The 23,191-nt window shown below is 45.0% G+C and overlaps 1 protein-coding gene across 5 annotated transcripts in view; it reads right to left on the bottom strand.

The window, feature by feature from the left end:
* Positions 1-23,191, bottom strand: part of LOC140430996 (activating molecule in BECN1-regulated autophagy protein 1-like) — a 629,857-nt gene that overhangs the window by 431,387 nt on the left and 175,279 nt on the right. For all 5 annotated transcript variants that reach the window (XM_072518877.1, XM_072518876.1, XM_072518878.1 and 2 more), the window contains one exon: positions 10,893-11,066. In XM_072518877.1, the coding sequence (XP_072374978.1) occupies positions 10,893-11,066 (174 nt within the window). The remainder of the gene's footprint in view (positions 1-10,892; positions 11,067-23,191) is intronic.

Here is a 23,191-nt window from a genome sequence, read left to right on the forward strand (position 1 = left end):
ATTCCTTTTTCTTTGTCCAGTGTTTCTTATTTGGTCCTGCTTGAGGGTGTTAGCATAGATAAGATTTTGTTAAGGGAGGAGGGGTGGGCCTCTCTGCTTGGACCTTGGGAGGGATTGTTGGTTTGTTTGTTGTGCTTTGTGCTATTTTTTGGGGAACTTATACTAAGAGTGGAAGGGGGGGGGGGAGAAACCAGCAGGTGGTAGGATGCTAGGTGCCGGGGGCTGCCAGGCTAGCTGGGAGGGCTAATTCACAAAAGCAAAGTGGGCGGTGAGCTGAAGATTACCGCAGGGGGGTGGGGAGATTGGGGGGGGGGGGGCAGGAAGGGAGGCTGCTGACGAGGAGGGGACTTTTAGGAGGTTGGAGAGAGAGAGTAGATGGCGGCAGCTGCCGAGGGGCGGGCAAGGTAAGGTGCAGGCCATGGGCCGGCCTAGGAAAGGTCATGGCTGATCGATAGGGGAGGACTAGGTTGGTTACATGGAATGTTCGTGGACTGAATGGCGGTCAAAAGAGCCCGTGTGTTCGCACACTTGAGACAGCTGAAGGCAGACTTGGCCATGTTGCAAGAGACGCACTAGAAACTGGGAGACCAAGTTTGACTGAAGAAGGGACGGGTCGGACAGGTGTTCCTTTCGGGATTGGACTTTAAAACAAGGGGGGGTGGCAATACTGGTTAATAAAAAGGTGGAATTCGAGGTGGGGAAGATAGAGGCAGACGGGGGGGGATATCTTACAGTAAGCAGGAAGCTGGAGGGAATGGCAGTGGTGTTGGTCAATATATACGCCCCAAACTGGGATGATGTCATGTTTGTCAGGAGGGTGCTGGGGAAGATTCCGGATCTCGACACGCACCGGTTGATTATGTGTGTGTGTGTGTGGGGGGGGGGGATATTTTAATACGGCTCTGGACCTGAGGCTAGACCGGAGTTCCAGGTCGGGAAAAGTATCAGCAATGGCGAAAGTACTGGGGGGGTGTATGGAGCGCATGGGGGCAGCGGGTTGGATCCGTGGAGATTTGGGAGGCCAAGGAATATTCATTCTACTCCCATGTGCACAAGATATATTCCATGATAAACTTTTTTGTGCTTGACAAAATGCTGTTAGCGGGGGTGGAGGACACGGAGTATTCAGCAATCGTGGTGTCGAACCCGCTCCACACTGGATAGACGTACAGGTAAGCACAGGAAAGGCCCAGCGTCCACAGTGGAGGTTAGATGTAGGGCTGTTAGCGGAGGATGAGGTTTGTGAGCGGGTAAGGGAGGCCATTCGGGGGTACATAAAGAGCAATGACACGGGAGAGACCGCGGCAGGGGTGATTTGGGAAGCATTGAAGGCGGTTATCAGAGGGGAATCTATTTTGATTCGGGCCCACAGGGAGAAGACTGAACAGACGGAGTTGGACAGGCTGGTAGGTGAAATCCTACAGGTGGACAGCAGATATGCAGAGTCTCTGGATGAGGAGCTCCTGAAGGAGACTCCAAATGGAATTTGGGCTCCTGTCCACAGGTAAGGCAGGAGGGTAGTTGAGGAAGGTGAAAGGGGCAATATACGAGTATGGGGAGAAAGCGAGTAGGGTGCTAGCACATCAACTGAGGAAGCAGGAGGCGGCGAGAGAAATTGGGAAAGTAAAGGATATGAGGGGGATGGTAGCGGTGGACCCGGGGGCGATAAATGATGTGTTTCGTAAATTCTACAGTCGGCTCTGTCAATCGGAACCCCCAGCAGGGGAGGAGGGTATGAAGCAATCTTTGGAGAGGCTCGAGTTCCCAAAGGTAGATGAGGAGCTGGTGGAATGCCTGGGGACCCCAATTGGGCTTGGGGAGGTGATAGACGGGTTGGGGGCGATGCAATCGGGTATGGCCCCAGGACCTGATGGATACCCAGTGAACTTTTATAAAACGTTTTCTGAGTTACTGGGGCCGCCCCTGGTTAAGGCCTTTAACGAGTCTAAGGAGCTGGGAGTGCTCCCACAACGCTATCACAGGCATCAATCTCTCTCATCTTGAAGCGGGACGAAGACCCGGAAAGCTAGGATCGTACAGGCCAATTTCCCTTTAGAATGTAGACGCTAAATTCCTGGCAAAGATCTTGGCCACACGTATTGAGGATTGTGTCCCAGGGGTAATCGGGGAGGACCAGACGGGATTTATGAAGGGCATGCACCTGACGTCCAACTTTAGACGGCTCCTGAATGTTATAATGATGCCAGCGGAGGGGCGGGAGGTTGAGGGGGAAGTAGCTATGGATTCAGAAAAGACCTTTGATCGGGTGGAGTGGAAGTACCTATGGGATATTTTAGGCAGGTTCGGGTTTGGGCAGGGATTTGTGGATGGGGTCCGGTTGCTATACCAGGTTCTGGTGGCGAATGTAAGAACCTATCGGGTCCGGTCAGAATATTTTAAACTCTGTAGACGGACAAGACAAGTGAAAAATGAAATGAATGAAAATCGCTTATTGGCTTCAAATGAAGTTCCTGTGAAAAGCCCCTAGTCGCCACATTCCGGCGCAAATTGAACCGTGCTGCTGGCCTGCCTTGGTCTGCTTTAAAGGCCAGCAATTTAGCCCAGTGTGCTAAACCAGCCCCTCCCCATTACTGTTTGCCCTGGCCATAGAGCCCTTGGCAATGGCCCTTAGATCATCGAATGTTTGGCGGGGGATAGAGAAACATTGCGCTAGCCAAGGCACGTTGACTTTTTTTTGGCCTTGGGCAGATTCTCTCTGCCTAGGCCGCACTGAGTGATTTCCTGCTGCCACTTTGTCTCGCTACTCTGGCCTTTCCCCCCTCAACCCCGACCCAACCTTGGGGACCCCTCCCCCGGGTCTGATCCCTGGCAATGCCCCTGTCAGCCAGGGAGTGCCATCCGGGCATCCTGGCCATGCCCAGGTGGCACTGCCTGGGTACGTGGTGCCAGAGGAAGAGCCAGTGCGTCACCCTGCCCTATCCCCAACCACCCGAGTGTCTCCAACGTCCTGGGAGCCCCCCCCCCCGCTTACCATGGTGCCATTACAACTGGTCCACGTTTGTGTGGACCAGTACTTAACGGAAACTGGTGAAGACTCCCGGGCATGGCTATTAATTCCCGGGTGCCAGGTGAGTCCGGCCAATGTATATTTAAAATAGCCATATAGCTCATTTATATATGCAAATTTAAATCACGCCCAGTCAGGGCAAGATCCAGGTCGCAATGTTTCGCGAGACATCCTGAATCTTGTGAGAAGCCTCTGGTGAGATTCAACAGACTCGTCTCGACATCAAGAGCAGCTGAATCATGCCGTATATTTAGGCTTTCCTTGTGCATATTACTGATTTGTAATTCGTGTAGGCCCACCTTCTTAACCGTGCCCCTCAACGGAGGTGTGGTAATCCTCAGGTTAAATCATTACTAGTCAGCTCTCCCCCTCGAAGGGGAAAGCATACTATGGTCATCTGGGACTATGACGACTCTACTTTACTTACTTGACTTACCTATTTGTGGTAACTGACTTCTCAGTCGCTGCAATGGCCAATCAATAAGTAAATGCTTGAAAGTTCTAGCTACAGAAAAAGTTCCTGCTATGAAGTTGCCATCAATATCAAGCAGTGTGTGTATAGAATTATGTTCCACATACATAAGAATGGGATTGATACAATACTGAGTAATCAAAGAGCACCTATTCCATGTAACCGCTTCATATTGATAAAAGGTTTTCATTGTACGCAAAATCCACCTATAGAAGCCCAACATCGATTAAGAAAACGGCATTTCAAGCCATGATTTTCATTTTAATCTCCTGAAGTTGGAAGTTAGCCACAAGGTGATACTCTTACAAATGCAACACGTTTTCTTTCTTCTGAACTCCAAGAATACTCAATGTTATTAAATATAAAAGTACAATCTACATTATCTAATTTATCAGCAGCAATAATCCCATGATCTTAACAGAACTGGTAAAGTCGTTAGTCAAGAATTTAATTAATAATAATCTTTATTAGTGTCACAAGACGGCTTACATTAACACTGCAATGAAGTTGCTGTGAAAATCCCCATGTCACTCGCTTGTTTGGGTACACTGTGGGAGAATTCAGAATCGCCAATTCACCTAACAAGCACGTCTTTCGGGACTGGTGGGAGGAAACCGGAGCACTGGGAGGAATCCCACGCAGACACAGTGAGAATGTGCAAACACCACACAGACAGTGACCCAAGCCAGGAATCGAACCCGGAGCCCTGGTGCTGTGAAGCAACAGTGCTAACCGCTATGTTTGTGTGCATATGTAGATTTATAATCTTGAACTTCTCAAGGCTTTGCTTTTAAGTGATTTCAACAGCATTCTTCAAACAGTACTGCTACTCAATAAGACCTTAAATTGACAACATTGCTGCACAATTATGGGAAAAACTGAGCTTTAAACAATTGATAATTATAAAAATAATTTTCTCCTACAGAACTGGACAAAACAAAATGATGAAACAGAGTTCAAAACAATGTGGGGCATAATTTTGTACAGAGACTGCTTGATAATGGCTGTAAACACAGTGGGTAATCATACTATAGCTAGAACATTCAAGATTTAGCTATTGTTTGACCATTAAAGCAACTGAATAGTCAGTTAGCACAATAATAGAGTAACAGGCCTCACAACATCAAAACTGACAAAACTCTCAAACAAATTGAAGCTAGCCAAGATAAATGACCAATTAAATAAAAGATTTCAAAAAACAAAGTCAGGAATTAAAATATTTTCAATGGCCAATATGATGCAATGAGCAGCATCATTCTGAGAAAAACTAAGCTTGCAATATTTCCAAAGGATTTCCAGAATCAATTATTGTGGACCCAATTCAATTCTGAAGTCTGCCCAACAAGATGAACAAATAACAGCTCAAATGCTTTTCATAAATCAGGACATGATGGAATGCCAGAAAAAGTAGCCAATCAGTCAAAACAGCAGCAATATGGACTCTCAGAAAACTCAAGTACCTGATCCATTGTGCGTACCAATTCAGCTCAGATGGTATCGCTGGGGGCAGAGGTTTGAGCCTGAAATCTAATCAGATATTCCAACTGATCTGTTACCGGGTTGATGTAATCTTTCCAATGTATCATCTAATTTGCTCGTTTAGTGAATATCAAAAATACAATTTTGAAGAGGAATTGGGGTTCTCTTAGTAGCACCCTGACCAACAGTATTCTCAGAAATCACTGGCAAAAACAAATTCATTGATCAGTGACAAGATACTGCTATGCACAAAATGGCTGCTAGATTTGTTTACACCAACAGACACTGCACTGCAAAGTAAATAATCATAGAATCACATAAAATACAGTGCAGAAGATTCCCTTCGGCCCATCAAGTCTGCACCAACACATAACAAATACCCGACCTGCCTACCTAACCCCACTTGCCAGTACTTGGCCCATAGCTTGAAGGTTATGACGTGCCAAGTGCTCATCTAGGTGCTTTTTCAAGGATGTGATGCAAACCTCCTCGGCCACCCTCCCAGGCAGTGTATTTCTGACCATCCTCTGGGTAAAAAAGTTTTTCCTCACATCCCCCAAAAACCTCCCGCCCCTCACCTGAACTTGTGCCCCCTCATGACTGACCCTTCAACTAAGGGGACCAGCTCGCTGATCCCTATCCACTCTGTCCATGCCACTCATTATCTTGGACACCTTGATCAGGTCACCCCTCAGTCTTCTCTGCTTTAACGAAAACAACCCAAGCCAACTTCTCTTCATAACTTAAATAAAGAACAAAGAACAATACAGCACACGAACAGGTCCTTCGACCCTCCAAGCCTGCATCGGTCATGATACCACCCTTGGCCAAAACTCTCAGCATTTCCTTGTGCCGTGGCCCTCTATGCCCATCCTATCCATGCGTTTGTCAACATGCCTTTTGAACACCGTTAATGTATCTTCTCCCACAACCTCCCCTGGCAACGCGTTCCAGGCACTCACCACCCTCTGTACAAAAAACCTGTCTCACACATCTCCTCTAAACATTGCCCCACGAATCTTAAACCTATGCCCCTAGGTGATTGGCCCCTCCACCCTGGGAAAGAGTGCCTGACCATCCACTCTATTTATGCCCCTCATAATCTTGTAGACCTCTCTCAGGTCACCCCTCAACCTCCTTCGTTCTAATGAAAACAGTCCGAGTCTATTCAGCCTCTCCACATAGCTGACACCCTCCAGACCAGACAACATCCTGGTAAACCTCCTCTGCACCCTCTCCAAGGCCTCCACATCCTTCTGGTAGTGTGGCGACGGAATTGTGCGCAATATTCCAAGTGCGGCCTCAGCAAGATTCTATACAACTGTAGCATGACTTGCCAGTTTTTCTTCTCGATGCCCCATCCAATGAAGGCAAGCATTCCATATGTTTTCTTCACTATCTTGCCCACTTGCGTTGCCACTTGCAAAGATCTGTGGACCTGCACACCCAGATCTCTTTGACTTCCTATATCCTTAAGAGTTTTGCCATTTACAGTGTATTTCCCCTCAATGTTAGACATACCAAAATGCATTACCTCACATTTGTCTGGATTAAACTCCATTTGCCATTTCTCTGCCCAAGCCTCCAATCTATCTATGTCCTGCTGTATTCTCTGACAATCCTCAACATTATCCCAGGCAACATTCTGGTGAACCTCCAATGCACCGCTTCCAGTGCAATCGCATCCTTCCTATAATGTGGTGACTATAATGCATGAAAGTGCTTTGTGAGTTTGAGATATATGGTGTCATGACAATGTTGGCTACAGAACAGTGCCTCTTAAAGAAGTCTTCATAGTCTTCAGTCAGTTCACTGTAAGCCTTTGTTAACAAGTCGAACTATTTACACATGTACAGTACAAGTACAGGCTGGGAACTATCTCCATACTTGGGTATTTACTCATCTCTGCTCAACACCACACAAACTCCTGGTCTGGGTCGTATGCCTTCCTATATCACAGTATAGGTGGCACTGCACTCAGTCCCACATTAACCCAGAATGTGCAAGGTTCTTATACTTCATATAGTGCCAGCCTATGATCCATGACATCTGGAATAATAATGAGTTTGGCACTGGTCCTGAAGAAAGCTGCCCATGATTTAGTGATCACAGTGGAATGGATTTACGCTTTCCTAATGTCAGTTTGAAACAGGTGCCTATGTCATGGGGCTCTGCAGACATTCAACGATAGCAATGTCATCAGCAGGGGTAACAGCAAATCACACTGAAGCATTCTCACACACAGTAAACCAGGAAATCAAATGCACTGGATTTTCCGATGTTGATTTTGTATTTTACAGACAGCAAAATAAATGATTAGGACACGTACAATGGGTTAAGCTAATGGCTAAAACATCAAACAAATTTTAATTTAAAAAGTTCAAAAATGGGATTCTCAATCAAGAAATCTGACACTCACAAACATGAAATTATTTTTCCAAGGCCAGAGAGATTGTTGAGCTATAATTCTGAACTTAGTACACTGCTAAAAATCCACTTGTGCTCCACCAACGAGGTACATTTTTTCCATGCGTTTTTACAACAAAATAGCCCAAAAAAGTGGAAGTTCTTGTCAGTTCAATATTTCTAATTGATTGCATTCTGGCAGAATGCAACAGCCATCTTCTGGAGAAGCATAGAATCACTGTCAGCAATTTTTGGACGTCCTCACTTATCTGTGGATGTGCAGACTCCAGAAACAGACTCAAATAATCAGTTTTCATTGAATCATAGAATTTACAACGCAGAAGGAGGCCATTCGGCCCATCAGGTCTGCACCGGCCCTTGCAAAGAGCACCCTACTCAAGCCCATGCCTCCACCCTACCCCTGCAACCCCACCTAACCTTTTTGGACACTAAGGGGCAACTTATTATCGCCAATCCACCCAACTTGCACATCTTTGGACTGTGGGAGGAAACCGGAGCACCCAGAGGAAACCCACACACACGGGGAGAACGTGCAGACTCAGCACAGACAGTCACCCAAGCCGGGAATCAAACCTAGGACCCTGAAGCTGTGAAGCAACTGTGCTAACGACTATGCTACCGTGCTGCCAACACGGCAGTAAGAACGGTAAATACTGACATTTCCGCTGTCAGACTGCTGCAAACCCCAGGCAATTATGAGGCGAAAAGTACTTAATTAGCTGAACGGTTCTTTGGAAAGTTGCAATGGCATGGTAGGTGTTAAGGAGCATGGCAGGTGGAGTTCAAATTGGAGAAATGTGAAGTGATGTATCTTGTGGAAATTAATGTAAAGAACTTGTAAGCTATAAATGGCACTGTTCAAAAGAAAAATGCAGTGTACCCAATTCGTTTTTTTTTTCCCAATTAAGAGGCAATTTAGCGTGGCCAATTCACCTACGCTACACATCTTTGGGTTGAGGGAGTGAAACCCACACAGAAAGGGGAGGATGTGCAAACTCTACAGGGACAGTGATCCGGGGTCGGGCTCAAACCCAGATCATCAGCGCTGTAGGCAGCAGTGCTAACCACTGCACCACCGTGCCACCCACCCAGGTACTTTATAAAGGATGTGAGGCAACCCACCTTTACTGCCCTCCCAGGCAGTGTATTCCAGACCGTCACCATCCTCTGGGTAAAAAGGTTTTTCCTCAAATTCGCCCTAAATCTCTTGAACCTCACTGAACTTGTGCCCCCTCATAACTGACCTTCAACTAAAAGGAACAGCTGCTTCCAATTTACTCTGTCCATGCCCCTCATAATCTTGTTCACCTCGATCACGTCACTCCTCAGTCTTCTCTGCTCCAACAAAAACAACCCAAGCCGATCCAACCTCTCTTCAGAACTTAAATGTTACCCCCCAGGCAACATCCTGGTGAATCACCTCTGCACCCACTCCGATGCAGTCACATCCTTCCTATAATGTGGTGACCATAATCGCACACAGTACTCCAGCTGTGGCCTCACCAAAGTTTTACACAACTGCAACATGCTTTTGGAATCTATGCCTCGTTTGATAAAGGCAAGAGTCCCATATGCCTTATTCACAGCCCCATTAACCTGCCCTTCTGCCTTCAGAGATCTATGGACAAACATGCCAAAGTCCCTTTTTGTTCCTCAGAACTTCAAGTATCAAGCCATTCATTGAATACTTCCTTGCCAAATTACTCCTGCCAGTACAGACAGTGAAAATGACAGTCCTCCCGAGATTCCTGTTTGTGTTCAGTGTCTCCCCATCTTTATTCCACGGATCTTCTTTAAATGGGTCAACTAGGTGATCTCTAGCTTTGTATGGGCGGGAAAGACCCTGCGTGTAAAAAAGGGGATGCTGGAGCGCAACCAAGGAGAGGGCGGGCTGGCGCTGCCGAACTTTAGTAATTATGATTGGGCGGCAAATATAGCCATGATTAGGAAGTGGGTGGTAGTGAGTCGATGTGGGAGCGAGTAGAGGCAGCATCATGTAAGGGCACCAGTTTGGGGGCGTTGGTAACGGCGCCTCTGACGTTCCCGCTGGCATGGTACTCCACCAGGTGGTGGCGGTCCTGAGAGTCTGCGGGCAATGGAGGAAGCACGTGGGAGCAGAGGGAGCATCGATCTGGTCTCCAATCTGCAATAACCATCAGTTTGCCCCGGGGAGGCTAGATGGAGGGTTCCAGAGATGGCAGAGAGCAGGGATCGAGAGGATGGGAGATCTGTTTATCGAGGGGAGCTTCCCCAGCCTGAGGGAGTTGGAGGAGAAATTTGAACTGATGGGTGGAAATGAGTTAAGGTACCTGCAGGCGCGAGATTTCCTGCGCAGGCAGGTCTCAACCTTCCCGCTCTTACCACCAAGGGGGATACAGGACAGGGTAGTTTCCAGAATGTGGGTGGGAGAAGGGAGGGTCTCGGACATTTACAAGGAACTCATGGGGTCAGAGGAAACGCAGACTGAGAAGCTGAACACAAATGGGAAGAGGAGTTAAGAGGAGAGATAGAGAATGGTCTCTGGATGCGCTGAATAGTCAACGTGTCCACAACATGTGCCAGGCTCAGCCTGACACAGTTTAAGGTCGTTCACCGGGCTCACATGACAGTGGCCCGGATGAGCAGGTTCTTTGGGGTAGAATACAGGTGCGCAAGGTGTGCGGGAGGACCAGCGAACCATGTCCATATGTTCTAGGCATGCCCGAAGCTTAGGGGATTCTGGCAGGGGTTTGCGGATGTCATGTCCAAGGTGTTAAAAACAAGGATGGCACCGAGTCCAGAGGTGCCGATTTTCAGAGTGTCAGAAGACCTGGGAATCCAGGAGGAGAAAGAGGCAGACGTTCTGGCCTTTGCCTCCCTGGTAGCCCGGAGACAGATATTATTAGCTTGGAGGGACTCAAAGCCCCCAAAGACAGAGACCTGGCTAACTGACATGGCTAGCTTTCTCTGTCTGGAGAAAATTAAGTTCGCCCTGAGGAGGTCAATGTTAGGGTTCGTCCGGAGGTGGCAGCCGTTCGTCGACTTCTTTGGGGAAAATTAACAGTCATCAGAAGGGGGGGGGGGGTTAAGTTTAGATTAGGACATAAGAAAGGTGGAACCTGTGAGGGAGGAAGGCAGCCTTTCCACTATGTTTATATTTGTATGTACACTGTTTCTTCTGTTATTGTTATAAAACCATAAACCCTCAATAAAGTGTTTATTAAAAATAAAATGACATAACTTTCCCCGCCCATTTAGCAGACCTATCCATCCTTTCTCAGAGGAGAGATAAGGTGGTGTCGAGCTTCCATGTGATTCTGTCAAATTGCATTCCACAGTTCAACTGGCAGGAACACGAAGGGAAGAAATAAGGCCAACATGGATGAGTGCATGCTTTGAACCACGACAGTGGAAAGCTCCACCTCGTGACCTTGCTCAGCAGTTTCTGCCAGAGGTCACCACTGAACCACACCATGTATATCCAATATAAATTCAATCTGTACTTACTCAAAATCATCAAAATCCATATCAGCACCATCGATGGGTTGGGCTGGGCTGCTTGTTGAATTTTCCAAACTGGCTCGCATTCGGTTTGGCTGGTATCGCATCGAACGCTGTCGAATACTATCTCTACGTGAGAGGTACTGGATGATCCGATGGGCGTAATAGGCGGGAGATAACCTGAAAAGGTACAGGTATAGGATTTCAATTTAACTCAGACCACTAGCACAGACCAACTAATAATTTATCAATCCATTAGAAAGTTGGATTTACAAATGCAGGACATGAAATGAGGAAGGCACATGAAGCAGAACACAATTCAAACACAGCAGCTCAATCTAAGTGGCACTACGCGATCACAATATGAATATTAAGCAGCCATAATGAACAGAGTGTTATGTTATTAATACAGCAGTCACAAATAGCACAGCAATCTCTGTCATAATGGATAGATCTATTACCCCATTACAGGATCATTTCTCTCACTTCCTAATACTGTTAAAAGGGACTTCGTCAGAAAGAGGGATTTGTCCAATTTGTCACTCACTATTATATACAAACCTGTAGGCCACTGATTTTAGTTCTGCCCTAAAAATGAAATAAACCGCCATTGCTTTGCATCATAGAGTAATACAGCATAGAAAGATGTCATTCCACCATCAGAATGTGCCAGCTCTTTGAAAAAGCTACCCAATTATTCCCCAGCAAATTTTCCCTTTTCAATCAAGTATTTATTGAATTATCTTTTCAAAGTTAGTATTGAATCTGCTGACACTGCCTTTTAAGGTAATGCCTCCCAGATCATAACAACTCACTGCATAAATATATGTCTTTCGCCCGGTTCTTTTTTGACAATTAGCTCAAATCTGTGCCCTCTGGTTGCTGACTCATCTGACAGTGGAAACTGTTTCCTTCATGATTCTGAACACCTCTTAAATTTTCACTCAATCTTTTCTGTTCTAATGAGTACACAATCTTAGATCCTCAACTTCTCCTCACACACCTGAAGTCTCGAGTCTTTCAGCCCTGGTGCCATTCTAGTACATCTTTTCTGTCTCCTCTCAAAGTCCTGACATCCACCTTAAAATGTCATGCCCAGAGTTGGACATCATATTCCAGCTGAGGTCTAACCGGTGATAGGTAAAACATTCCCCTGACTCCCTTCCTGTTGTCCCCTTTGCCTCGATTTTTATAACAGCCCCACAGGTTTTTAGAAAGTCTCATCAACACATTCTTCGACCGTCAGATTTCTGTAAGCAACTCACCAGGTATCTCTTTACTGGTACGCTGTTTAAAATTGCACCTTTCAGTTCATGTTGCCTTTCCTTCTTCTTTCTTTCAAAATACATCACTTCACAGTTCTCTGCATTAAAGTTAATTTTCCATGCATCTCCCGACTTTACCAGGCTATGGTTCTCCTGAAGACTAGGACTATTTTCCTCCCTACTTATTTCAAGTTTTGTTCTCCTGCAAACTTTGAAATTATACCCATGTCCAGTTCATTTACAGAGATGGCCCTAACACTCACCCCACTGGGGAGCATCACAGCATTCTCAACTCCAGGCTGAGAATTAATTGTTCACACCATTCTTTGCTATCTGTCCTCAAACCAATGTCATATCCATGTCACAAATGCACCTTTAATCCCACAGGCTTCAATTCTGCTCTGAAGTTTATCACGTGATACTTTGCCAAATATTTCCCTTAGTTCACATCAAAAGAAAACCTTTTAAAAAAAAGTCACACTGGCATATTAGTTGATACAATGGACTGGGGGAAAGGGGTTTTCAAAAGGAGAAAACAACTAAATAGACAGACCACAAGTTATGCTTAGCGTTGTGCACAATAAGAAAATAAAAATATATGAAATAGGAGAAGGTTAGTCAATTAAAAAAAAAAATTTAGAGTACCCAATTATTGTTTTCCAAATAAGGGGCAATTTAGCGTGGCCAATCCACTTAACCTACACATCTTTGGGTTGTCATGGTGAGACCCACGCAGACACGGGGAGAATGAGCAAACTCCACATGGACCGTGACCCGGGGCCGGAATCGAACCCAGGTCCTCAGCGCTGTATACTGCAGTGCTAACCACTGTGCCGTCCGTTAGTCAATTCTTTGAGCCTGCTGTGATATTTAATAAGATCGTGGTCACTCTTCCACCTCAGATAAACCCTGCCATATTCTTCTACCTCCATCTCCATAGCTTTCAGTAGAGTACCCAAAAATGTACTGATTCCTGACTTGAATGTATTCAATGACTGAACAGTCACAGTTCTGAGGCAGCAAACTTCAAAGGTTCAAAGCTCTTCAAATTAAACGATTCTCCTCATCTCAGTCTGAAATAGCTAGCCCTTTATTCGGAGACTGACCCCCTAGGTCAAGGCTCCCAAACCAGGGGAAAAGTCCTCCCAGCATCCAGTCTATTAAGCCCATCAAAGAATATTGGGCCGAAACATCCATAAAGTGGTAATCACTGATGGACTGCCACTCCTCTCCTATTTTCCTACCTTAGACTGAACCTCACATTTCTCCCCTCGACTCCCAACCTGGCATGCTGCGAAATGCGGAGCGGAGCTGCTCCCGGAATTCTTCACCGCAATGCAGGATTGTTGGGTGAAAAAACCCCCACACCTCTTCCTATAGAACGAGCTGCCATAAACCAGTAACTTTAAATGTTGCAGCTGAAGAGGTAGAATTCCGAACGGACTACAGAAGATACAAAATGGATGCCGCTGATATAAAATGGACTCTGTCAATGTTCTTGACCCGATCTTATTATCAGTGTCTGCTGCTGAAGTAGTAAAGCTTTGTGCAAAACAAGTGATCCACAACCAGATGCATCCGGAGAGACAATGAGCCGTTGATAACCTTTGTCCAATGTCTGTATTCTTAGCTACTTATAACTGACAAAGAGGCCCCAAATTAAGGAACTAGCAAGGAATGAGGAAGGACACGTGCAGTGTGGCTGGACTATTGACCCCATGACTTTATGTAACGTTATTTATGTAATGAATTGATCGGGTACGGCAAACTGCCAATTAGAGGCTATAGGAGCATTGAAGATGCATGTTATGAATTGTGACGCGAACAGAATTGATTGGGTATATGTAAATGCAAATGCAAACTAATTCCGCTTTCCTTCTGTATATTATACCAGTGCGACCTCAGCTCAGGTGAGAAAAGATGCTGCACAGACCATGGGGGTCAAAGGCCTTTTCTCCCAGGGCTCTGAAAATTAATAAAATGCTTCTTTACTCACTCAAAGGTCAATTCGTGAATAATTTCACCTACACGGCCACTTTGACAAACTAGGTAAAAAGGTAAGTGTGTTTGCTAAGTGGGTGAGGGGTCAGGGTTTGAAGCTAAGTCATTGCATGGGGATTTCTGAGGGGTTCCCTCTTTGCTGAGGTACCTCCAGGGTACAACCCTCTTGAAACAAAAAGATCTGGGTCCATTTGTTTCAATGAGATCACCTCCCATTCTTTCAAAGCCAAGGAAGCATAGCCACAGTTTAATCAATCTCGTCTCACAGGATAGCCCCTTCTTCCCAGGAAGCAATCCAGTAAATCACTGCTGCACTTCCCACCCCACCTGGCAAGGTAAAAATATCCTTCCTTAGTCAAGGAGGCCTAACTCTTTTCTTTTTGAAATTTAGAGTACTCATTTTTTTTCCAATTAAGGGACAATTTAGTGTGGCCAATTCACCTACCCTGCACATCTTTGGGTTGTGGGGGTGTGACCCACGCAGACACAGGGAGAATGTGCAAACTCCACACAGACAGTGATCCGGTGCCAGAATTGAACCCGGGTCCTCGGTGCCCTGAGGAAGCAGTGCTAACCACTGCACCACCTTGCTGACCCGAAGGAGTTCTAACTCTACATAATGTGGAGATGCCGGCGTTGGACTGAAGTGAGCACAGTAAGAAGTCTTACAACACCAGGTTAAAGTCCAAAAGATTAGTTTCAAATCACTAGCTTTCAGAGACTGCTCCTTGAGGAAGGAGCTGTGCTTCGAAAGCTAGTGATTTGAAACAAACCTGTTGGACTTTAACCTGGTGTTGTAAGACTTCTTACTAACTCTATATAGTACTCTATGTATGATCTCATCATAGCTCTAGAATTTGTAGCAAGGTTTTCTCTTCAATCATATTCTAATCTCTGCAATAAATGCTAACGTATTATTTGTTTTCCTAACTGCTTGCTGTCTCTGCATGTTAACTTTGTGATTTGTGCACAAGGCCTCTAAATGTCAACACTTCGCAGTGTCACCATTTAACCAACATTTCTACTTCTCCTACCAAAATAGAACTCACATTTTTCCACATTATATTCTTTCCTACCCACTTCAACTGTTTAAACATATTTATATTGCTCCCTTCTCACAGCTTACACATGTAACCCACTCAGCTATGTCACTATTTTAGCCTGCCAACCTAAAGTGGCCCATTTATTCCTATCCAGTTTCTGTATGTTACCCATTCCTCAAAGCACGCTATTATATTATCCCAACCAATATGAGCCCAAATTGTGTCCTAACCTCTTTGACAGCAGTTTATCAAATGCTTTTGAAAATCCAAATACACTGCATTCAGTGGTTCCTCCTCATCTCCTTATTGTGTGTCAGCTCTGGCTCAGTTGATAGCACTCTCACCTCTGAGTCACAAAGCTGTGGGCTTGGAGCCCTATCCATCCTCCAAATTATTGTTTGTCAGATTCAATTATTTAATCCACCAATCCAATGCAGTTTAAGTAGATCCCACTCCAACATAACAGCTCCCCTGCCTTAGTACTGAATCAGAGTTCCATGCATCGAAACACCTGCCTGCCACACCTTTACCCTTCTAAATGGTTTGCCTCTATTCCAATTTACAAGTGACCCAACAATCCAGAGCTCATCATCTGTGAGGCATGTGTTTCATTTTTAACCCTAACTCTTCAAGCTTTCACAGTAGAACCTCGTTTCAGAATTTTCTTTCAGAAATAATTTTAATTTTGCTTCATTTGAATGTAAAATCATACACATCACAAACCTTGTATCAGATTCAGCTGGGTATCACTGGGTGGAAAATAATTACAAAAATCACTAGTTAAAATTCTTTGAAGACTGGGGCCAATACAATGGTGTAACTATGCTGTTGAGGTTCTAGTATGATTGTAAATTAAGAGGACGATATGGAGTACATCACTTATGAGGCTCCATAATTCTCCTGTGACTTTTCAGCCATTACTCTGCACTGATAATGGTTGGAAGCTTTTATCGTAACTATGTCCTCCTCTTGGAAACAATGGCAACTGCAGTTCTGCTGGATCCTTGCCATTTTTCACACTGGTATCACTTTGATTTAAAAGCAAAGGTGCTGGTGGTTTGGCAGTGGGAGGGGGGGGGGGGGGAATGAGTATGTCTGCTAAAGCAGTGATCAAGGAGTTGTAAAAGTGAGATACTCATTGATTTTAACAATTTACTTGTTTATAGATAGCTAGCCAATGGAATATCATTTTGGTTTGGAGGTCCCCGAGGTGTGGATAATTTGAGGGATTGTGTTTGATCTTGGCTCAACTGGTCACGGGACATCTTTGTGTGAGGAGACAGAAAAATGCCTTATGCTTTGGGTAGTGATGATGTCATTAAGGGGAGGAACTAGGTCTGCCTGCAGTTTCAATTTACGATAGGATTTTAGTCTGACAAGAAGGGTCTTCAGTTTGCTCCCAAAAGGTTCCCTCCCAGGAATCTGCACAGAGAAAAGCAAATAAAGCCTGGCTGTTAACTTTATTTATCAGTGGTATTGAACTATATTGATTTGCTAACTGAAATACTTAGTGGTAGATTTAGGATGAGTTAGAGTTCCTTTGATTTAAGAACTGTTACCTGCAAAGCTATTTATTTGCTGTTAATGTGGTTAATTCTATCTTTAAATTATATATTTGTTCTAATGTAAAATATACCTATTGGTCAGTGTTGTCACTCCTGTGGTGCAGTCATCTTTCCTCATGTTTACAAATTGCAAAAAACGGTTCTCATCTGGTATCCTCACACCATATTGCCTTTGATTTGCTACCAGTTTCACTGTGACATGTACATGTTCTAATTATAAACATTGTTAACTAGGGAGGAAATTATGGACACTGACATTGATATTAAGAGAGGTGAATTTACAGTCTGAGTGGTCAATATCACAGATGCAGGGGTAGTTTCCCTTTGCAGCTCTTTTAATGGAAAGAATCATTCTGTAGGGAAATTATTGAATTTTTAAACTCATAATAAATGATTAGAAAAATTACAAACTACATTTTCTGGTGATTCCTTGATGCTTCGTCTATTGCAAGCAGTTTACGAATCTTTCAGGGATTTGGGATCCACTTAACCCAAATCTCAATCAGTGCTCAATAGAATAGATCAAAGATGTTCGCCAAATATTCCTGAAGATTGCCTCTTGTAGCGATTACCCACTTGTACACATGTACCAGAGATGGCATGCCAGATACTGTGCACGACCACGATACATCCAATTGACAATTCGTAATGCAGACATCAGGTGTGTTTTTAATTTTGTAATGATAAACAATCCTTTTGATTAATTTCTACAATTTTAAGTCTCGGGTCAAGTAATTGAACAACCCACTTCTATCAATGGGGTAGGGTGTGTGGACATGTCTGGCTCATGTTGACATCGAAAAAGTGGCGGTATTGGGTCTTCTAAAAGATATTAAGGAAGAGAAGACTCCTGGGCCGGATGGGATTTACCCCAGAATACGGAGGGAAGCAAGGGAGAAAATTGCTGGGGCCTTAACCGACATCTTTGTATCCTCATTGACTGCAGGTGAGATCCCGGAGGACTGGGGAATAGCTAATGGGGTACCGCTGTTTACGAAAGGTAGCAGGGATAATCCTGGAAACTATAGGCCGGTGAGCCTCACGTTGGTAGTAGGTAAATTATTGGAGAGAATTCTCAGGGACAGGATTTATACCCATTTTGAAACAAATGGACTCATTAGCGATAGACAGCATAGTTTTGTGAAGGGGAGGTCATGCCCCACCAGCTTGATCGAGTTTTTTTGAGAAGGTGACAAAGATGATTGATGAGGGGAGAGCGGTGGATGTTGTTTACATGTACTTCGGTCAGAATTTGACAAGGTGCTTCATGGCAGACTGGTACAAAAGGTGAAGTCACATGGGATCAGAGGTAAGGTGGCAAGATGGATCCAGAACTGACTCGGTCACAGAAGGCAAAGGGTAGCAATAGAAGGGTGTTTTTCTGAATGGAAGGTTGTGACTAGTGGTGTTCCACAGGGATCTGTGCCTCTGTTGTTTATAGTATACATAAACGATTTGGAGGAAAATGTAGCTGGTCTGATTTGTAAGTTTGCGGATGACACCAAGTTTGGTGGAGTGGCAGATAGTGTTGAGGATTGTCAGAGGATACAGCAGGACATAGATAGGTTGGAGACTTAGGCAGAGAAATGGCAAATAGAGTTTAATCCAGACAAATGTGAGGTAATGCGTTTTGGTAGGTCTAACATAGAAGAAATAAACCGTAAATGCCAAAAACTCTTAGGAATACAGAAAGTCAGAGAGTTCTGGGCGTGCAGGCCCACAGATCTTTGAAAGTGGCAACACAAGTGGACAAGGTAGTCAAGAAAGCATACGGAATGCTTGCCTTCATTGGACGGGGCACCGAGTATAAAAACTGGCAAGTCATGTTGAGTTGTATAGAATCTTGGCAAGGCCGCACTTGGAATATTGTGTACAATTCTGGTCGCCACACTACCAGAAGGATGTGGAGGCTTTGGAGAGGGTGCAGAGGAGGTTTACCAGGATGTTGCCTGGCCTGGAGGGTGTTAGCTATGTGGAAAGGCTGAATAGACTCGGACTGTTTTCATTAGAACACGGAGGTTGAGGGTTGACCTGATAGAGGTCTACAAGATTATTAGGGGCATGGATAGAGTGGATGGTCAGGCACACTTTCCCAGGGTGGAGGGGTCTGTCACCAGGGGACGTAGGCTTCAGGTCCGTGAGCAACGTTTAGAGGAGATTTTTTTTTTTTTTTTTTTTTTACACAGATGGTGGTGAGTGCCTGGCATGTGTTGCCAGGGGAGGTTGTGGAAGCAGATACATTAACGGCGTTCTTCAGGGGGTTCGTCAGGCGGTGGCAACCGTTCCTAGACTATTTCGCGGAGCGTTGAGGAGGAGGTCAGCAACAGCAGCAACCCAAGGGTTGGGGGGGGGGGGGGGGGGGGGGGAAGGTTCTTTCGGGGGGGGGGGGGGGGGAATTCAGGTGGGTGGGGGTGGGTACCTTTGAATGTCATATGGGGGGGTTACTGTATATGGGGAAACCCAATGTATAAGTTTTGTATAATTTTTCGCTATGTTTGTGTTTCTTTCTTTTTGTCACTGGGGGGGGGGGTTTGTTAAAAATTTTGTTGGAAAATTTGAATAAACATATTTTTTTTAAAAAAAGATACATTAACGGCGTGCAAAAGGCACCTTGACAAATACATGGATAGAATGGGTATAGAGAGATATGGCACAAGGACGTGATGAGGGTTTTGGCCAAGGTTGAGATATCATGAACGGTACAGGTTTGGAGGGCTGAAGGGCCTGTTCCTGCGCTGTATTGATCTTTGTAATCAAATAAAAACATGCAAATGTATTGCAGTGATGATTTCTGCTCAGAAAATGTGCTGTTCAGAAGTTCCTAGTCTTGGCTTTGCACCACCCTGGAGTGAGGCAAAGATCAGGAAATCAGCTACGTAGGGGAATTAAACTTGCATCTCAGTACTAGCACAGGGATCATCTTGATGAACGCAAAGGCCAGGGCAAACTATCGGAAAGGCAAATTGCAAATCAGATCTGTCTTAATTTGCACTCCTTCCTATATCACTTATACATGAGCGAACTCAAAGGCTCAGCATTTCATCTTTCACCGTGACACCCTACAGCCTTATGAATCAATATCTTTGCCTCTATCTTGTTACGTATGATTTTTTGCCAGGCCGGGTCTATTGGATCTCGTTTCTTTCTTTATCTCTTCATTGTGTATTCAGATGGTTGAGTAGTTAATTGCACCCACCTCATCTGGACATAGCTGGTCTTTCTTTACCATACCAACTGCCATTGCCTTTGACATTGGCACCATGAAATCTTTTGTAATTTAGTCTCTCCTGTCCTCCACCCTTTCACAACCTTGTTGTTTATGCCCCCTACCACTGGCTTAAAACCAATAACATTTCTATCTTTCTTCAATTCTAATGAAAGGTCATCTGAACAGGAAATATAGGGCAGGATTTACAGACCACCCTGCTGCGTGTTTTCCGGCGGCGGAGGCGGCCCGGCAGCGTGATTGACCAGTCCCGCCATGATTTCCCATTGACTGCACCCCGGGAAACACGTGCACTGGCAAGGCACCGCGATTTCCCACTGGCATGAACAGACGGTAAATCCCGCCTCACACTCTATTTCTCTCCACAGATGCTCACTGACTTGCTGGGTGTTTCTACCACTGTTTTTTTCTTAATGCAAAAGTGGACTGCAAGAACATGGTTCAGACATTCCCTTTGTTTGAAAGAATACTTTGTCAGGCAGTGAATGAGGGAGAGGGAAGAGACATATTTTACCATTTCCAGGGCAGCAGAGTGGCATAGTGGATAGCACTGCTGTGTCACAACGCCAGGGATCGGGTTCAATTCCGGCCTGGGGTGACTGTCTGTGTGGAGTTTGCACCTTCTCTCCGTTGGTTTCCTCCCACAGTCCAGAGATTAAAAAAAAAAAATTAGTGTACCCAATTAATTTTTTCCAATTAAGGGGCAATTTAGTGTGGCCAATCCACCTAGCCTGCACATCTTTTGGGTTGTGGGGGCGAAACCCATGCAAACACTGGGAGACTATGCAAACTTCTCACAGACAGTGACCCAGAGCCAGGATCGAACCTGGGACCTCGGCGCCGTGATGCTGCAGGGCTAACCCACTGCCCCACCGTGCTGCCCCTCCCACAGTCCAAAGATGTGTAGGCTAGGTGGATTTGCCATTCTAAATTGCCCCTTCGTGCCCAAAGGTTAGATGGTGTTACTGGGTTTGAGGAATAAGGCGGTGGAGTGGGCATCAGCGGGGTGCTCTTTCAGAGTGTTGGTGCAAACTCGATGGACCGAATGGCCTCCTTCTGCACTGTAGGGATTCTATGGATTCTAATCTATGAATTCAATGGGATTATGGTAAAATACGAAGCATAGATTGTTCTGTCATACCGACGTGCCAATCCCACAGTATCACAAATCAAAAGGCACCTTTTAAAAAAAAATTTAGAGTACCCAATTATTTTTTTTCTCCAATAAAGTACAATTTAGCATGGCCAATTCACCTACCCTGCACATCTTTTTGGGTTGTGTGGTGAGACCCACGCAGATACAAGGGGAATATGCATACCCCACACGGACAGTGACCCGGAACGGGATCGAACCCGGGTCCTCGACGCCATGAGGCAGCAGTGCTAACCTCTGCGCCACCGTGCTGCCCGAAGACAAACTTAAAAATCAATAATTGGTATAATAAATCATGAATTGCTTCCCCCCCCTCCCCCCAAACGTTAACCAATAATAGTTTAACAGTTGCAAACCTCATCAGTCATCTATTTGATTTCCAGTCGGTTAAACACTTCACAATAAAATTATATTGCTCCATCTGAAAACGCTTTATAATAACTGTTTAAAAATCTGACTGTTACTATTTGTGCATTGTGGTGACCTACCAGGGCCTAGCTTTTAGGCCTGATAAAAATTGGCCATTTTAAATTAAAGAATTGGGCACTTCAAAATAAGCCACAGTCACTCCAGCACACAGTCCCATGGAAATTCGAACGGGCCAAGTTCGAATAAGCTAAAGGTCAGACAGACTGCCAAGAAATGTCCGAACCTGCCCTGTCAATCGACCATCAAGAGATAATCGATCTGATTGATCTGCACCGGTCTATTGTTGCAAGCCCAGGCCGGACCAGACTCTCGGGCACCTAGAGTTCCCACCTCACCTTATTTGGTAAAGGTGTACGTGCGTGCGAATAATGCACTAGGGAAGGACACATGTGGCAGGCTCAGGTGACCTGTCTATTGAGCATCAATTAGATGATTGGACACTCAAACCCCCTCTCGATACCCCATTGTCAAAAGGCCCATAGGAAGTGGGAAAAGGATGCAAAGCCAAAGGGAGATTAAAGTAGGCACTCTGGACCTCTCAACAGGGAAGACTCGACATGGGAGGTGACCTTGACCAGACCAGACCGGAAAAGGAAAGAAGAAAGGAAGGAAGATATTGCTAGTGAGAACGACGGACCAGAGGGACCCAGTGATCGAATCTATAGCCCTACCAAGCCATCTTTGCGGGTAGTATAAACTGATCTTGGGTACCTCCAGAAACATCTTGTGGATAATTTACAGGTTAATGGTGTGTTAAATAAGTATTGTTGAACTTGAATTTGTGTTTTGTTCTCGTTGTTAAAGACACCTAGGTAAAACCTTTGAGCAAGTGAACTGGTCGAAAGTATCCGAGGTTTTATAGATACAAGATTCTGTCTAAACAGGCAGAGGATCATTTTTATCAGCTTAGGATCTCTGGTTTGCGGAATAGGTGAATTAGTCAGATGTCCAGGGGATATCCCATTTTGACTGGCAGATATGTAGCCAAAAATCTTAATATTGGTAATGACGAAGTAAAAATAAATGTAAATCGCAGAGCGTGCTCCCAGTCCCAGAGGACCCTCTCCACTTTCTGAGCTGACTGGTGGTGATTTAACTGAGGGACACCACACCTCATGCGAGAAGCATGGTTGAAAAGGCAGAATAACCTAAGCTGGTACAGGAATTTGACCCACGCTATTGGTATCGCTCAACATCACAAATCAGCCGTTCAGCCAACTGAGCTAACCAACTCCCAGACTAACGACTGTCATTCTAAATAATACAAAACAATTAGTTTGCCTTCTTTATTTATTCTCAGTTTTCTCACAGCGCAGAATCACTGAACTTATCCTATTCTTTTCAACTGGAGGGATGACTGGGTTGTGGAGTGCGGCCAAAGTAAAATACTATCAACCAAGCAGCATTAGTGACAGAAACAGAAGCTGGAAAAGCAGAAAGTGGGAGAGAGAGACTGAGGCAGCTATTGAGCAAAAGAGATAGAGAGTGACAAAGGCAGAGAGACACAGATAGCCAGCTAGAGTGAGCATGCCAGAGATTGAGCACAGGCACGCAGTAATGTTAAAAGGGACAGCCAATGGACTGTGTACAGATAAAAATGAGCAGGAACATTGGTTTTCACCC

The sequence above is a fragment of the Scyliorhinus torazame genome, chromosome 10 (assembly GCF_047496885.1).
Source record: "Scyliorhinus torazame isolate Kashiwa2021f chromosome 10, sScyTor2.1, whole genome shotgun sequence".
Lineage (NCBI taxonomy): Eukaryota > Metazoa > Chordata > Chondrichthyes > Carcharhiniformes > Scyliorhinidae > Scyliorhinus > Scyliorhinus torazame.